The sequence below is a fragment of the Opisthorchis viverrini genome (assembly GCF_000715545.1).
Source record: "Opisthorchis viverrini unplaced genomic scaffold opera_v5_102, whole genome shotgun sequence".
NCBI classification, from domain to species: Eukaryota; Metazoa; Platyhelminthes; class Trematoda; order Opisthorchiida; family Opisthorchiidae; genus Opisthorchis; species Opisthorchis viverrini.
In genome coordinates, this window is record NW_008751761.1 from 296312 (window position 1) to 314574 (window position 18263).

Consider the following 18263-nt stretch of genomic DNA (forward strand, 5'->3'; position numbering starts at 1 on the left):
GATGATGATGATGATGATGACGATGATGATGATGACGACGATGATTATGATGATGATGATGACGATGATGATGATGACGACGATGATTATGATGATGATGATGACGATGATGATGATGACGACGATGATTATGATGATGATGATGACGATGATGATGATGACGACGATGATTATGATGATGATGATGACGATGATGATGATGACGACGATGATTATGATGATGATGATGACGATGATGATGATGACGACGATGATTATGATGATGATGATGACGATGATGATGATGATGATGATGATGATGACACTTACACGCACAAGCACATTTACACTCAAACGCTTTGTGGCCAGAATTGCTCAACTGCTTCGTCAAAGCTTGCACCCTCATCATGTTGTCCAATAGATGCCGCAGTCTGTCACAAAGCACATAGAACGCAGCCTGCTGCGATCACAGACCGTACTTTTCCAGTCAACTGAAACAAGTTCCACGCTCCTAAAACTCTCTCACCATTGGGGATACTTCTACTCGGCCGGGCCCGTCCACGAGGCTACTACCCCAAAGGATATGGCCAACTAGCGCCACACTCAGAACGGCAATACTGCAAAGCAGTTCACTATATAGACTGACTTGAATTTCAGCACAAAATCACAATGGGAACAAGTGATCTCTTTGCAAACAAACCTGGGTGATATAAGCAATTTCTCAGACACCAGTGCGAGAATTCTCAACGGACTCAGTCTGTATGATATCAAGTCACCTAGGTGGAAGAGCAGAGGTAGACACACTCTCTCATAGACATGGGATATTGCTAGATTTCCCTCGAGGATATGTGTGCTTTGTCTGTCATTTGTCGTCGCAGCATATTACATCCCCCCGGACAAACAACCTCAAATGTTAATTGTTCTTGAGGACTCATATTTCTCGCCCTCTCTCTCTCTCTCGGTAATGGGTGAGTCACTGCTCGTGCAAGATATTTCGTTTCTAGACAGCGTACCAAGGTTCGTCTTTTGTTATGTGCCCCACTGTTACATAATCACAAACCAGGTTAACTGACGTTCAGTGTTCACCGGAAAAGAGGCCTCACTTTCTCAGAAAGATTCGTACTTTACTTCATCTTTGCTACTCTTGACTACGCGAAATCGGGTAAATTGTTCTTTCAACATAAGGGGCCTTAAAACATACTAGTCCATTTGGTTTTCACGAGAGACTCAACTGAATCTCTCGTCTATGATATTCTACAACTGAATGTGCAGCACACAGGCCGCCTCATGTTTAATTTGGCATGATATTCGAGATATCGCAGTATATTTTCATATGCTCCAACCGATTGATCCAACCTAGATTGCGAAGACTTTTCGCGTCATTCCCCTAAATGTACCAGACCATTTAAGGTCACATCGAAGCAGAGTGGGAATACAGCGTAAAGCATGGTTTTTCGCTGAAGGTTGTGCTGACAATTCCTTTGTGCAGTTATCTAAACTGCTGCTGGAATGATCCCATGGGTTGTGGGTGAATCATCTGCACAGTTATACTGACATTCACCATAGTGGATTCATGGAAGTGCAGTTCCGCTTAGCTTCTCCAAATCGCCCTCATTGCATCCTACATGCCTTCACTATCTGTAAACCAAGTCACTATCCCAAATATGCTCAGTTCATATGTAAGAACAGTTCCATTGGACGGTCGAGGGACGCTTATTGATGAGGGCTTATTGATCGACGAAGGATGCTGGCTTTGCAGACTGTCCTGGCATCAATACTAAACGCGGTGCCTATTTTTTTCCCCACACAACCTCAATGGGAAGCTCTATTGTGAAAAAAGTGAACAGACAAGAAATGGGAGGGACCCAGTGTCAGCCCATACACCAGTGTCAACGCAATGATTTCGCTCGCTCGGCAAACTGGTTGTGGACACGCAGTAAGTGACCTGACCGACCAAAAATGATTGGACCGTCATCTGCGAAGCAGGAACACAAGCGCCAGTCTTTCCCACGACATCTGCATTTGGCCCAAACGGCATGGTGCGAAAGGCAAAGTGAACAGTGCGGATGCTTCAAGGTCGCACAGTTAGTAGGTTACGGTATCTTTATTCGTCCCCTGCACCTATGAAAAATCCGTTCGATTAGGTGCGGGCTCGTTTCATTGTTCAGTTCAGAAGCCCTCGGTCATCTACAGATAACCAGACGTTGTTCAAGAGTAATATCCAAACTTTGTGCCAAATTCTGACCGGAGGTAGTGGATGAAAAGACCAAACTTACAGAATAAGAAGTCCATACAATTCCGACAAACCCGCGACGTACACTCCCCACTGACATGTACTGGAGCACAGAGATGGGACTTGCAATCGTTCCTTGGTGATGTCTGAATCTCCAATGTCACCAGGACCTCAACCCACACGCACCAGGAAGACAGAAATAATTGGATTGCACATAGCATGTTCCAGGAGAACCCAGCTACAAAACTGGAAGCCGATGAATGTAAGGTAAAATTCGGACAGATATTCCTACCGATTATTTCGGCCGGCATACACAGAATCGACAACTCCAGCCCTTTGGATCCGAGGAATTCGGTCACGCTGATAGGACGATCAGAACCAACCGGAAGATTTTGGCCGAAGAGAGTGGCAGTGTGGATGAAGGAGAATAAGTCGGCGTTGAACATTCAATTTGTCCAGTCATTGGTGGTTTGTCAGGTGGCCATTGATCTGTTTACTGAGCATAGCGATTAGCTTGTAACCGTTTTGTCACCAGTCAAGGTGACATCCTCATTACTCGCTCATCTGCAAGCGGAATGCGGAGCTCGGTGAACAGATCAACGGCTAGCTCATCAAATACTGATGAACGCGCCCGAACTACCAATATGCCGGTACAGTTCTTCTATCGATGTATGATTCTTCAAGGTTTGTTTTGACAGTATATCAGAGGTGATGAATTTTGTTGGATGGTGTTCACTTAGTTTCTGCAACTGAGCAGAATGGATGTACTTGACTAAGTCTCTACACACAGAAACAGAGGACAGGAAAAGGTTTCGGTTCCATAAAGAATAAGCTTACGGTAGTTTTCGTCTTCGAGTTTACAAAACGATCTGTCATTAAATCCGGTTCGTTATGATGATACCGCTGACTAAGCTGCAGGGAAAGTGCTTAAAATAATTTACAGACCCAATACACTACTCATGAGGTTGCTGAAAATTCTGCGACAGCTCACGACCAGTTTCATTCTTCCTCGGGCTTATCAGGTAAGTGCAGTCCCCGAGTATTCGTCAACCTTATGTTTTACTTGAACCCACGTTGGATAGGTTTCGATAATGCTAGGTTCCAGGTGAATCTCTCTCAAGACCAAATTTGTTCGCAAATGAGTGTATTTTGCATAGAATATTGTTCATCATCGATAATGGGACCATGGTTGTGTATGATTTCGTGAACCAGTGCCCACGAAGGGGAATTTGGAAGTGCCGGAACAGGGATGGAAAGTATTTGACATCGAAAAATAATCTGTAATTTGGTTCAATCTTGATTGAAGCGACTCAGCAGCGGAGATGCTGAAATCTCGTGGAGCCAGGTTTATCGATAAATACAGTTTTTTCTACTTGCAACGAAATTTAAAATGTCAATTTTTCAGTTGTCTCGGTGCAAAATAAGCTCAGATGGAAGAATAATGTAAGACGAAAGCCCACGAACACTTTTCGTAGTGACATGCTTCGGTGTGTTCCGCTTAAAAGCAGCCTAACAGTACCAAACTGCGTGTGATATTTATTTTTTTATTATAAAATAAATTTATTCATGTAAAACACCCTGGAACTGCTTTCCTCAGAGTATCAGCAATGGAATAAGTCCTCGGTGAATATTTCTCCTGATCAATTATCGCCAACAAAATGTTGGATTGAGGGTTGTGGAAGACCGAAAAATGCTTGGTAAACGATCGATAGTTTCGTAACTTTGCGACGTTTTGCTTTCGACATGAAAGTTCGGTCCAGCCAAGTGAGTAGGTTACCAAAATTGGTCAAGCTTTAGGGCAGACGTAGACCTCCTCAGATCAGCGTTGAATGTCAGGTAAAATGTCATGCCCGTTAGTGTGGCCGCCTAAATCTTACGGTTGATGTATTGTGGGGATTTCATATCATTTTTTATCCCGTTTCGGTCTTTTATCCTCTGGCTCAAGGTGCTCTGTTTATCGATCCACCTTGGGTGCCACTGATAAATTTTGTTGGTTTGTGTGCTATGAAAACCTAGTTATGAAAAGGGTTTGAGAGTAGGTGGAAATTTTTGTCGGTTTGGTACATCAACTGCAGATCTATGTTACTTCCCTTGATGACTCCTCTTTCTGAAAACCGCTTTCCATACGATTTCCAGTTCTACACCTTCTATTCTATGTACACTGCGTTCCTTGTTGATTTTTCCACCGCCATCAGTCTCTGTGGACTGTAATTCCCGCTAAAAACCTCAACATTGTCTAAATCTGTTTTGTGGCCCGTGTCCAGAGTATGTTCCTCCATCGCTGAGTTTCTCAGTAAACCTTGACATTCATCTGCGTTTTTCGCTGGACTGTTTATTTTTCTTCTGTGCTCATTACGAAGTTTTCTGGCCGTCTATCTTATATAAACCTAAGTGCGGTCGTTGAATTCAGTTTTGTAGACACATACCCTGGTTCTGTTCGCCGGGGCCGATGCTTCAATTGCATCATTGCAGTGACTGTAGAAACAAAACTGTGTGTAGTACGATTGTCATATCGGACTGCTGTTCCTACTCCAGTACCTGGTGCCAGAAAGAACTCACCGACAAAGTACACAACAGCTTTATTCCAAACAATCGAGTGCGTGCGAATACAAAAGTTACAACGGCCCCGAGATAGTTGAAGGGCGCTTTCTGATCCAGACTGTATGATAGACATTTAGTGAGCACCCATCAACATCGATCGTCTCTGTATGAAATGCCTGAACGCTGATCACATTCGGTTGTGCTTCTGTGGCGTGCCTGAACATTCATCAGCCTTTGATGAATTGACTGAATGATTGATTAGCCTGGATGCCTGAAGGATTTTCTATTGAGCTTTCGGTTGAGTTCAAGAGTCTCGGTAAGTTTCAAGTGTTCTGGGGTTACTTTCAGGAATATGACCTTCCCTACAACGACAAACCTAGGACGACATATTTACTATAGTTGGTCAGTTTATCCAAATGCCCAATCACAGACGTTACGCTCGGAGTTTAGACACCGCAGGCTCTACAGTATCATGCACCGCAGTATCCTAACATTCTGGTACTTATCTGACTGGAACGGCAATTTTCTGTCTGACACCTCACCATGCACGGTCTGTTTTCAGAGAAAGCACAAGCTGCGTTTCCGTTATGGACCCTCCGGGACTACGGTCCCCTAGATACAGATTCAAAAAGGCTTTGAAATGAAGAATTCAGGAACCACTGCCTAGACATTACCTTACCCCTGAGAACTCACGTTAGACGATGAGGTGAACCACTCTGTATGACCCGGTTTACATCCTTGGCCTGAGGTTGTTGCATTCTTAACCCGGGTATCCACATCGATTGCATACCAAATGACCGGAAACCTATCTTGCTCTGATTGTGTTGAAAGCACGCTTTCCATTTGGAACTTCACGTGATCAAGAAGTATCTTTGTTGCGCAATGTGATAGGCTGATTAATATCCATAATAATTTATCGTTAAATTCCAGGTACCTGCTGGATCTTAATAAATTGAGAAATTCTAGGTGAAATTTCACAGACCTCAGGAGTATTTCAGTCAGTCTCCCCAACACGGGGGTCGAAATCCCGGAAGCACACTCGAGTGTTTCCCAACTAGTGATAACTTTCAGGAAGTTCCGTTCATCACTGTCCTCTACCAGTGAAAGGAAGAAGGCCTTCCCCGCAGAGTCGTTTATTAGAGAAACACCAACTGAACAGTTACAGATCTCACTTTTCAAGAGACGCGAAGCGGATTTAAGAGAAAACATACCACTCGCATGCCTCATCAGTAGTATCCACTGTTACACCAGTAGGTTCACGCACAATTTTCCATGGCAAAGCGGGATGTCTTCCTATGGGACCAAAGGCTCCGCACTGTTTGGTTAGGCTACAGTTTATCAAACCTGACAACAAGATAAAATAGACTTGACACTTGAGCAGACAACAGAGATAAAAGCAAAACAGTGTCCAGACGAACAATTTTTAATGTTTGTCGAAACACGTTTTAGCAATTATTTCAGGCTGGTATAAAATAATGATTGTCTATTTTCACTCCGGAGCACAAATGTTACATTTTCGGGATAGTTAGAATGCTCGCAGGCCTTATCCTCTCTCTCTCTCTCTCTCTGTTCGTTGAAGATGTTTATCAGATGAGATGGAACTGTCCTGGACTTGTAGTGGCAGCTATATCTTTGAGTTCATCACAAGCTATCATAATTCATGCGCAGCTGTCAAACGGACAAGCTGATGTTTTCAACTCAGGAATTTTTGCACGGAATGTAGATTAACCGTTCTCACCGAGACGCACAAAAGTGAACGGGGCTTTCATCGCACATAGCTCAACAGGTCAGTTTTCGGGCGCGGTTTCTATCGTAAAGTCGGATAATCGTGAGAGCGACCGTTGTTTTCGGAATGACAGAGAATGCCGGTCATCAATCTGTTTAACTAATGTCAGGATATCTTTCTCAAATTAAAAGACGACCAGTCCTAAAGCTTTGCAACGCTGTGTAAATCACAGGTAGTCAAGACCCTGTAATCAACTTGAGGAACATTGCTCACGTTGGAAAATTAACCGTAAGAAAACGATTCCAGAATGAAGTACATCTGTTTTGGGGGTGTTCTATACAACCAGTGCCGGGTCTCTATCGACAATTTTGACAACTCTGGTAATCAGGTTAACTGTGTTTGGTATTTGTAAGAAAGGTACAGTTGCTTGGGCTGTCTCCAATGATTCTCTCCAAAAACGGTGTAGAAAAGATGAGTTACACGAACGAGTCTCCCGAAAGACTGGTGTAACGGTGATACTACTGATGGGGAGGCAGGTGAGTAGTATGTGTTGTTCGTAGAATTTCGCTTTGCGTCTATTGAAAAAGGGAGATCTGTTGCGGAATTCGTGGAGCCACTTTGTAACATTTGCTTGGATTTGACTGACGAATGAGTGGAGTCAATGAATCTCCGGGAAAGTTCAAGAGGACTCGTTCGGGAGAAGATCAGTGTCCAGTTTTTGTAACTAAGATGCCGATTAGAGTTTTGCTTCCCTGTTCAGTGGTCTGTAACTGGCATTTCCTAATAAATGCTCCGCGGCGGAGGCCTTCTTCCTTTCACTGATAGATAGGTTTTTTCTGTAATGGAACACCATGGAAAGGTTGGACATGAAATTCGAGCACTCGGTCATGTCTTTGTTCTATCGCCATCAGGTGTCTTGTAAACGAAAGCCTCGGGTAGAAATGAATTGCATTTTGATAAGTCTTCACATTTGTAGGTCAAAACAACTTTTTTTGAAGCTCTGAAGCGGAAGCTGTTTTAGTTTATCTCTGACCCGTCCAGACTCGATCTGAATCAGCCGAAGTCCCCTATCGGGAAGGTCAGCTTCCTGAGAGCAACCAGCGAATGCCAGAAATCTACCGAGACTCTCAGCTCCGTTGCGCCTAGATGTTGACCAGACAGACAACGCCCCCTCAATTTGTAGCGCGTCCCAAACAGCGCGAGTCAGCGTTGATCAAGGTCAGACAACGCCCCCGCAACATGCAGCACGTCAGAGCCTCGTACCAAAGCCAGACGCGTGCGTCACCATTGGACCAAGTTCAGTCAGTGTCCCTCCAATAAATAGCTTGAGACCGTTGTACTTTCGCACTCGCACGACTCACGCTCTCATACTCGCTTGTTCGGAATATAGCTGTTGTGTTCCCCTCTGAATCTTTTTTTCGGCATTAGGCATTGGAGCAGCGGGTCAGCAGTCATATATAACAGATTGTTGAATCAGCGGATATAACATCCCCTAGGTACACATTTCATCAGGCACCTTTTTTCTGACGAATTAGAACTCAATACAATTTTTTCATCGAATTTTGCTGATTGAGGAGCATTCAAACCAACGTTTCCCTCCGCTGCATGCTATTGTGCACGTGAAATTGAACCTCACTCGCTTTTCCCTAAAAAAGGTTTTGCTGATTCAATTCAACCTCAATTCATCATTCACTGTAATTGAATTATGTGACATTCACCGAGGTAACCGAATTCACTCGGGATGCCTTGCACAGCAAATTGATAGATGTTTTCGCTCTTCCGTGTTACCTTGTGCACAACAGTTCCTCATCTTGCCATATCATAAAACACCAAATTATCTGGTAACCGGAAAAAAAGTGCGGCTTTAGAGGAAAGGTTTGCCGGAAGTTGGGATTCCGTAGGGAATGACAAGCAAAGTTGGAGAATTCTTTGCAGTAATTTCGAAATGTAGGTACGCCGCGTGATTACTGTAAATTGTACGGGGCGGAAACAGAGAGGTGGCCAACCCTTGACTTGGCAGAGGAGTATGAGGGAGATCACGAAACGCTTGGGTGTTGTCGGTGCTACTCGCCTTCCAGGATGGGGACCGCGTGATCCTCACTGTGCCTGGTTGGAGACACTACAATATATGGCTGCCAACCGATGTCAGTGGCGTTCTTGTTGTCAGTTTCTATTCAGATTGTCTGAGTGAATGTCTGGAGGTGTAGGCACCTCGGAATGATTGTGTTAAGCTAGCACTAAGTCCCTCCCCCATCCACCTTTATTCTTTTCTTTACAATAAGGCTTTCAAATAAGTCATGGTTGTACGGCAGTGAAGCATCGGTATTGAACACTGATGTCATGCTGTCGATGATGATGATGATGACGCGGCGGAAATTTGACTAGAATTCATTGATGGACGCACGAAGATTAGCTCGCTCACGGGACGTGAAACATTTCAAACTAAATGGAGGAACCGGGGTGGATAGTGGGTGTCAAGAGTCTATAATGACGATCCTCATCAACCACGGTTTCGTGTGACATTCATTGTGAAGCTACGTAAACCTCAATGGGGGTCAGGTAACCTCTTTCTCTGCGACGACCTTCCTTCTAGCTCAGCTAGGGTACCAGGATGTAAGCCGGTACAAGCACGGTGTCAGCCACTAGAACGATATTGGCTCTGAAACACTCCCTTTGGAATACACTCACTGCGCGTTCTCTGTAATGTCTTTCAGGAATACTGCGCGTTCGCTTCTTTTTCTAATTGCATTATTTGCGAGACCACGAGTTTTCTTAGAATATTACCCAGGTGAGCATATAAATGAATAATACTGAGGTCGGGCCATTACGAACGCCCTCAAACGATTCAGAAATGCACAAACTATCTAAAGATGTATGTAGTATTTTCACAATCAGCTTCGAAACTTATTTCTGCCAGTTGGGCAGTGTTAGAACAATTGCTTTGACTGCTCATTTCTAATGCCATATGTGCTCTAAAGAAGACTCAAACGTTAAGACGTAATACACTACTCATAAGGTTGCTGAAAATTCTTCGGCAGCACACGGCAGGCATCGCACTTCTTGGAGTTCGTCAGGTAGGCGCCCTTCCTGAGTTTTCGCCAACCTGATGCTCTGCTTGAACCCATATTGCACGAAATCAGCGAAATACACTCATTCACACACCAGTTTGGTTTTGATTATAGACTCACCTCGAACCTAGCTGAATCTCTCGGATTGCTGCCAGTGACACACTTCTGAGGCTGAGGTATGTCCACCAAGAATGTGACATTTGTCTGTGTGTGTGTGTGTGTGTGCGATCGAACGAAATTCGACCGTCCGCTTCTTATGACATTCTGTGTCTATTTACGATGTCTTCATCCACTGAGACAGAATATGCAGTTTCTGTTTCTGGGTGCAGTAGCTGTCACCAAACTTAATTCCTAATTGGTTGCGCATACTTTGATTGTCCCATTTATCGCTCCCTTACCATCGTTAACTGGTAGCCGGCGATCTACAAACACATTTCGATTCGCTGCATTCCCACTGCTACGGTACTTCAGCTTGATCTTGAATGATCCAATGGGCAAAGTTATCAGCTGTCAGGGTTGCCACGTCTTGCTACAGTCCCATGCACTATTTTCAGCCCGCGAATACTGTTGGGGGGTGGAAATAAATTATGTTCACTTCCTGCATATTCGTTCAGCTGTAACATCTTTTCGGTGCCTAGCTACCATACCACCCGAAGGAAGCACGAGTGCTGGGATACTGCCAGGTTGCCCGAGCCTAGACAAGGGAAGTCGAGAGACACGGATCTTCCGGTCAGTAAATTCGCACTCTGATTACTTGAGCTATCTCGCCCCCTCCTGCATATTACCGTTTCGGTGTGGTCGCGAGCTCTCAGCTAGATTTAGTGGCATTCGCAAATTCGCATGGTATAGCCCTAATGTCTTTCTAACCTGTTTCACACTCGATTTAACATAAATAACCCAGACAGTTTTTATACTTATAAATAGAATCGACGTAAAGAGAAAACATTTTATGTGTGTACGTGATGTTCTGCGGCTCAGCTGGTGACTACTCGGAGGGAACATTCACGGAATATTTGCGGGGTTTTCCCTCCTCTCTGCAGAGAACCTTAGCCACCTGGGTCATGTGTGGTAGACTGCGCTGTTAGAGGACGCTAGATCCCTCCCAAAGTGCGAGTTACTATCACAATTCCCATGAAGCTGGAGGCAGCTATAATGCAGTGTTCCCTGACTTCTCCCAATGGGTTAGTCTTACCTGAGGCGTGAAAGATCAGTGTCAACCGTTCGTTTCAGAATGCGGTCGGTATACGGAAACAACGGTCGCTGCCACGACGACTGACTCATTGAGTATGAATCACACCAAAACATGTGCCTGAAAACATCACAAACGAGGGATTCAGCTAGCTTCCAGGTGAGTCCCACGAAAAAACCACATTAGTGTGCAAATGAGTGTATATTCGCTAATTTCGTGCAATTTGGTTTCAAGTAGAACATAAGGTTGACGGAAACCCGGGGGACTGCGCCTACCTGATGAACCCGAAGTGGAAGGGCGAAACCGGTCGTGGGCTGTCGACAGATTTTCAGTGACCTTATGAGTAGTACATTACAAATGTATACATATGACGAAGATATTTAAGGAGAAGTGGTTTAAATACCCTGATCAAGTTTAATCCAAGGTTGCATCCAACAGGAAATATGACAAATGAGACTAAATTTCACCTAAAAAATGGAAAAATCCTAAGAAATGGAAGACCTTATGAATGAATGGGCTTCCTAACCCATCGATCGGTTTCTCTTTAGTAGGAATTTCACGCAGCTGGTAAAGAAAACTCAATGTAACCTCCCTGGTGGAGTAGCTTCTGTTGAAGGGAGGCACTTCTTTAGACGAGACAGACAACCTTTGGGATTGAGTATTTGTAACAATTGTAGCCTATGGATAAAAAACGTTTCTCCCACATATCCATGAGAGGAAGGTCTCTGGGAAGCGTCCCCCTCAAAAAAAACTAAACAGTTGTTTTCACCACTCAGGTAACAATTCACAAATCATATTTACAGGCTAGTGAATCCAGACAACTGCGAAAATCGACACGGATTTTTGTCCGCTCCCATCTGTCGCAACCAGATTCTTTACACACACACACACACACTTTCCCAAACGGTGTAAAAATTCACACTTCTCACGTCGGGGACGAAAAGCAATTAGCACCATCGTCTTATAGTTCGCCGCGATGGCGCTATTACACGCGCGATGGCGCCAACACATGTCAACGTGACAAATAAGCCTGATGAACTTTTGTAAATCTGTCTTTGTTTCGGCAGCTGAATGACAGAAACACGATCGAGTCGTTGTAAGCGAATCTTTCGGATAGATAGCGGCTGTCTTTTGTTTCGTTCGGTTGCGTTCAAGTTAAAGTTTATCGGGAAATGTGCTTATTGAAAATGTGTTGTTTAGAACAGTTGAGATTTTGTTTACCAAGCAGTCAGGTTGACGATAACGGAGAGGCTTAAATACTGGATGAATACGGTGTTTATACCAGTGGACAGAAAATATCGTTAAGAAATCCCCTAAGTTTTTCAGCCACCGGATGAAAGATATGCTATGCGGCTCACATGTGAAAGATTTTTCAAAGGTAACGATTGTGCATCCCACCTCCTGACAGAAATGATCATAGTTCATCGGGGAGTCCACATACGCCTTTCGAAAGACGCGTCATCTTCAAAACTGCGTTGAGCCGACCACCGTTCGGTTGCGTTCAAGTTAAAGTTTATCGGGAAATGTGCTTATTGAAAATGTGTTGTTTAGAACAGTTGAGATTTTGTTTACCAAGCAGTCAGGTTGACGATAACGGAGAGGCTTAAATACTGGATGAATACGGTGTTTATACCAGTGGACAGAAAATATCGTTAAGAAATCCCCTAAGTTTTTCAGCCACCGGATGAAAGATATGCTATGCGGCTCACATGTGAAAGATTTTTCAAAGGTAACGATTGTGCATCCCACCTCCTGACAGAAATGATCATAGTTCATCGGGGAGTCCACATACGCCTTTCGAAAGACGCGTCATCTTCAAAACTGCGTTGCTGCAAGCCGACCACCCAACGGAACCGGGGTCTTCCAGGTGTTTTGCTTTTTCTAGTAAAACTATGCTGATCAATATTCCTCAGAAATTGGAAGCAACGAATCTGTCTGCCGTAATCCTGATCACGTGATACCATCCCTAATTTCTAATTGTCCTTGTGTCTAAACTATTTGCTAACGACCCCCTTTACAAGTAACATGTATGGCCCACGGGAGTAGAAGGAATGTTACCATCTGTAGTCACTCGATGGATTTTTTTGGATCCAGGTTAGGTGTCAGTAGTCGCATTCGAACCTCCCACCAAGAGCATTTTACGCTGAAGGTGAATATCACATCTGTGGTCAGGTTCTTCACGATAGAGGAACATTTGAGTACAAACTTGTGTCTGTACGCGTCATCACACTGTGGATACTCTGTTACCAATATTGGCCAGTATCACAAACAAGAGTACCAAGACATGTCGCACATCGATCGCTCCGAACCAGCATGATACAGATTGACTTAACTGAACATCGATCGCTCCGAACCAGCATGATACAGACTTAACTGAATTTTTGAACTTTTACACAGTCCAACTATTTTCCGATCCACATGAAGCGTATGGAGACATTGCAAAATTGTAGTGCGGATCGACTAAGTAGTATTTATGGAAGCCAGATCGTTTCGTATGATGTTTTGGGTTCGAACAGACCGATAGATTTCGCGCTGCAGCTGCTCAGGAGACTACTTATATCGACTCTCTGCCGTTGTCATTCGGAACGGATCCATTGGTTCGTACGTCCTGACCATTTTTATGTTGATCTGCCCATCTAGTCGGATTTTTTTATCAATAAGCAGAGAGATCCCCCTCTTTCCATAAAAGGTCACACGTTGAGAACAGCTCTAATGAAGAACACGAGGACAACGGACAACTCAATTTGTGCACACTTTACTCTCATTATAAGATCATCCTACATTTGTGATATAAGTAACAATAACATTGAACCCATCGATTTATTAGACCTAAAACATTAGGTTATAGGTCCGTCGGACAGTTTTTTGACAAATTTGATCTTCCCCTAGTTTGTGCACTTATCCAACAGATCCGAGACCAAATTGATGCCATTCACTGCGATGGTGAACTTGGCAGCTTTTCGAGATTCACTCACATTCTTTTCATGCTCGTCTGATTCATGGTAGGTTTCTGTTAAACCAGGATTCGAGACTCGAATACGGTTGTTGAAATGACCGTCCTAGCGAATATACACTCATTTGCAAATTACTTTGGTTTTTCGAGAGACCCACCTGGAACCCAGATGAATCTCTCGTTTGTGATGTTCTCAGGCAACTGAATGTGCTGCACCAAGTTGCCTCATGTTTCAGTCGCTACGATATTCGATATATCGCGATACATGTGTATCTTTGTAATGTACTACTCATAAGGTTGATGAAAATCCGTCGACAGCCCACGACCGGTTTCGCCCTTCCACTTCGGGCTCATCAGGTAGGCGCAGTCCCCGGGTTTCCGTCAACCTTATGTTCTACTTGAAACCAAATTGCACGAAATTAGCGAATATACACTCATTTGCAAACTGATTTGGTTATGCGAGGGGCTAACCTGGAACCCAGCTGAATCTCTCGTTTGTGATATTCTCCTAGCGGTTTCCTCTTGCCTGCGGTTGCACGCTTCTGGTGGTTAAGAAGCCACTGGCTGTGGGTGGCTCCGCTGGAGTTGGCACCGTTCTAAGTCGCCGAGCTCTTTGCTTGAATGGCTGGTAGCTGGTAGTCGCCTTCGTGCAGTTCCTTTTATGCGGCAGTGAAGTGCCATTTTCTCTTCCTGTGTAGCTGTAAGTGATAACCAAGTTTCTTTTGTTCATAAACCTCTCATGCTCCCAGCGTTTTTCCAACTTCCACCGCTGCAGCCATTTCAATCATTTCCCGTCTTGTTGATAGTCCACGTCTATTGATCTTGAGCATTTCAGAGAAACAGGAGAGGTCTGTCTGGCTTTCTCGAGCTAACATGTTTGTACTGTTACCACCCTAGCCGAACGAGTAACGTGCTGGAACTTTTCATTTCAGTTTAGTACATGATGGATGCTTATCGCTCTGTTATCCTCAACGATTTCCGTCTGTTCCAGACCTGTGCCAAACCAATATTTGCATGGCGTCGGTGCTGAAGAATCGTACGCAAAGCGACAGACATCGCTGAGTAACGCTAGAACTGCGTGAGACAATCATACAACAGTATCAGCTTGCTTATCTAAGTCCACCTTTGATTTGACCGGGTTAGTCTCAACCTAATGAGATTGATACGTCAAGGTCACAGTTGCAGTCTTTCATGCATACCCCCACCGAGTTTTGTGTCGTTCTGGGTCCACTGTCACCAGAGCCTATTTGCCGCGCTCTAAATCACGCGATCTGCGTGACCTAATAATGAATGACGCGTATTGAGAGAATGAATATGCCTCAAGAAATGCATTGGAACACTCGTTGGTTCAAGCCCATGGAACTTCAGCGTGAGTGAACACGGTGACACCCAAAGCCTTCAGGTCTCCGGTTCTGAGAATTTCGGGGTCTTCCAGAAGACACAAAGTCTTATTGAACCCTTGGGGCCTGCTTCAATTGTAAAGTCCTTTCTATAAAGAAACACTTCGCAAAGAAGAGAGCATAGACTCGTTTCGGCTGAAATTCCCCTGGGAAGGACTCACCAGAAAATCCTTTTTCATAAAGGTATTATTGACTCGCTTTTATGTAGAAGCTATTCAATCAAAACCATTTGCTTCCCAGGGGACAGCCACAGTCGTACATAAGTAACCTCTGTGGTCGAGCCTTTTAAGTGCATTACACTGGTGAGGTCGTATAAAACATTCTCTTTGCCATCACCAACATTGTTGTGGCGGGGAACTCATCTGGAACCCAGCTGAATCTCTTGCTAATGATGCTCTTACTTCACTGGCTGCCTCACAATTCAGCTGGTACGATATCCAAAATATCCCGATACATGTATAGGCGTAATGCACTACTCATAAGGTTGCTGAAAACTCTTCTTCCCTCATTCGTACAGTCTTTCTCGTCATCTTTGAAACCCGAAGCTGGAAGTCCCGAACACCAGACATGCGAACACGTTGTTATCTCCACGATCATTTTTAGGAAATGTCACCGCGTGCTTTAGTTCCTCTTCTTCTATTGTGCAGGGATTCGAAGTGGGGGTAAACTGTTATTTTGATAACCGAACGCATGCACAGAGCCCGCGTTGATTCTGGTAGCTCGAACAAGTACTCTTTCGACTCAACTTCCTGGACGTGTACAGAGTCTCATAAACTTTACCAGACTTCAGTTCCAACCCCATGAAGACTGCTTACTGTTTTGACGGAAAGGCACTTAGAAGCAGGACGCCCAGCAAGTTTTTTAAAAAATTTATACACTGTGACTCTCAACAATATGGGCGGCATCACGATTATTGATTGAAACTTCCTCCCTCAACTTCAACTTCCGTGCGTCAAACAAGCGTGTCTCCTTAGGGAATTCCTGTCAAATGGTGTCATTCAAACTTATTAGGTAACTAAAGAGATTCCCGGTCTACTCAAAACATCCAAAATACCTCTGAAATTCTCCATGCTTTTATCACACCGGTTTCGAAGACACTTATTTTTAGCAGAAAGTATGCGTGTCACGAGTCATTTTCAAGGTCATTTAGCTTCCGTCCCATTGGTTCATCAAAGTTGATCACAAGGCCACAAACGCTTACAAACGCATCGGTCTTGTGCGTTATGGACGTGAAACGGGGCAGCATGCCGGGTTGCTCTTAGCTGCTTGGAAGGGAACAAGTTGCATATTCCACCGATGGTTTCCGGTAAACAGGTGTTTATCACTTGGTTGACCGTTAGAAAATACCCAAACACTGGTAATCCTGCGTTTAAAATATCCAGGAATCAGTCCTGTGGCGGTGACATTCGTACATTTAGCATCTTGTTCCTGACACGTCCTGGTTTCGTCAGTGTTGCCAATTGATACAGAAAGCTTGAAGCTTTGTGAAGCACAACACCGTGTTTTCTAGACAAGACAATGTCTCGCCCTCTTCCGCAATGTCTTCAACTCTCCCAGGGTTAAAAACGAAAGCTTGCCCGCGTTTAGACCGATACACAAGACAAAGTCAACAAATATTACTGGTCCTCCTTCACACTGAGAACCACTGACTCGCTGTCGTATCCCTCGTTACGACCTCTGTTGTTCCGCGAAGACAGCGTACAAGCAAGACGACCACATTTCTCAAATTACTGCTGGAACAAAGAGAAAGAGGTCTAAAACGTCGGTCGTGGGAAGCTCTCGGTCTGTCGTCCTATTCAGGAAGTGCGATGACTTCTTGACTCAGCGACGAACCAAGTCGACCAACGTCCCTCGTCTCGCTGTCGTATCCCTCGTTACGACCTCTGTTGTTCCGCGAAGACAGCGTACAAGCAAGACGACCACATTTCTCAAATTACTGTTGGAACAAAGAGAAGGGGGTCTAAAACGTCGGTCTTGGGAAGCTCTCGGTCTGTTGTCCTATTCAGGAAGTGCGCCGACTTCTTGACTCCGCGACGAACCAAGTCGACCAACGTCCCTCTTCTGTAAAGATTTACTCCAGCTTGACGATGTCCAGGACAATGCCAGAAAGAAAGCACAAATTTTTTTATAAAAACAGCCTGAAATCCTACTCTCCTCGTGTGAGTATCCTAAACGGAAAGGCAAACTATTCCGTTGTTAAGGAATCACATTTGTTTGCCCATGGAGGCTGTTGAAAGTATGGTTTGTTTTCTTGCTGGACCGAAATGACAAGGCTGTACAGCTGTTGTGATTGAATTGTTGGCAGTCTCTGCAGAGCAGTGTAGCGACGATTACTTGAAGAAGGTCGAATTGAACATAATCCGATTAGTCTAACCCATAAATATCCACCGACCAGAGACGATTGACGAGGCCATTTGGGAGCATATCTACTCATCTCTCTACTGACACGTGCGCTTCAAAAAATCTGCGTCACTAATTTGCAAATAAATTCGGTTTTCACGGGGGACTCAACCGAAACTCTTCGACCGAAAGTGCTGCACACAGGCCGCCTCACGTTTCAGTTGGCATGATATTCGTGATATTGCAGTATATTTTCATGAAGGAAACTATCCACAAGGTTGCTGAAAACTCTTCGACAGCCCACGACAAGTTTCGCCCTTCTTGGGGCTCATCAGGTATGCGCAGTTCCCGAGTTCCCCGTCAACCTTATGTTCTACTTGAACCCTAATTGCACCGTTTTCGAAAAATACACTCGTTTGCAAATCAGTTTGGTTTCCACGAGACTCAACTGAATCTCTCGTTTGTGCTACTCTACAATTGAATGTGCTGCACACAGGCCGCCTCAGGTTTCAGTTGGCAGGATATTCGAGATATCGCAGCATCTTTTCATGAAGGAAGCTACTCACAAGATCGGAAAGTTTTCTGCAGCCCTGTGAGTAGTTTTCTTCATGAGAACAAGACTTTTTTCTCCCATTTCAGAGTAAGAATTACTAACGATGACTTCGGGGAGCGCGACAGCTCGTGCCAAGTACCAGTTAAGATGAACACCTTGGTAACTGATTGGGCGTTTGTTGGTCTGATCGCCGAGCTCCCCGTTTGGCTTCTAAATGTCTCATCAGCATTCGAAGAGACGTGGTTGGGATGGCTATCTACCGAGCACGTACTGCTCTGGGA

At 44.5% G+C, this 18263-nt stretch overlaps 2 protein-coding genes across 2 annotated transcripts in view; both read left to right on the top strand.

The window, feature by feature from the left end:
* Positions 1-1339, top strand: part of T265_05519 (hypothetical protein) — a gene marked incomplete at both ends in the record, with an annotated part of 6144 nt that extends 4805 nt beyond the window's left edge. Inside the window, one exon of the mRNA XM_009170553.1 lies at positions 1259-1339. Coding sequence (XP_009168817.1) covers positions 1259-1339 — 81 coding nt within the window. The remainder of the gene's footprint in view (positions 1-1258) is intronic.
* Positions 1340-10037: 8698 nt separating this feature from the next.
* On the top strand, positions 10038-15714 carry T265_05520 (hypothetical protein; the record flags this gene model as incomplete). Its single annotated transcript, XM_009170554.1, has 3 exons — positions 10038-10276; positions 13800-14046; positions 15607-15714. The coding sequence occupies 3 exons, from the start codon at positions 10038-10040 to the stop codon at positions 15712-15714; spliced, it is 594 nt and encodes a 197-aa protein (XP_009168818.1).
* Positions 15715-18263: the final 2549 nt, after the last annotated feature.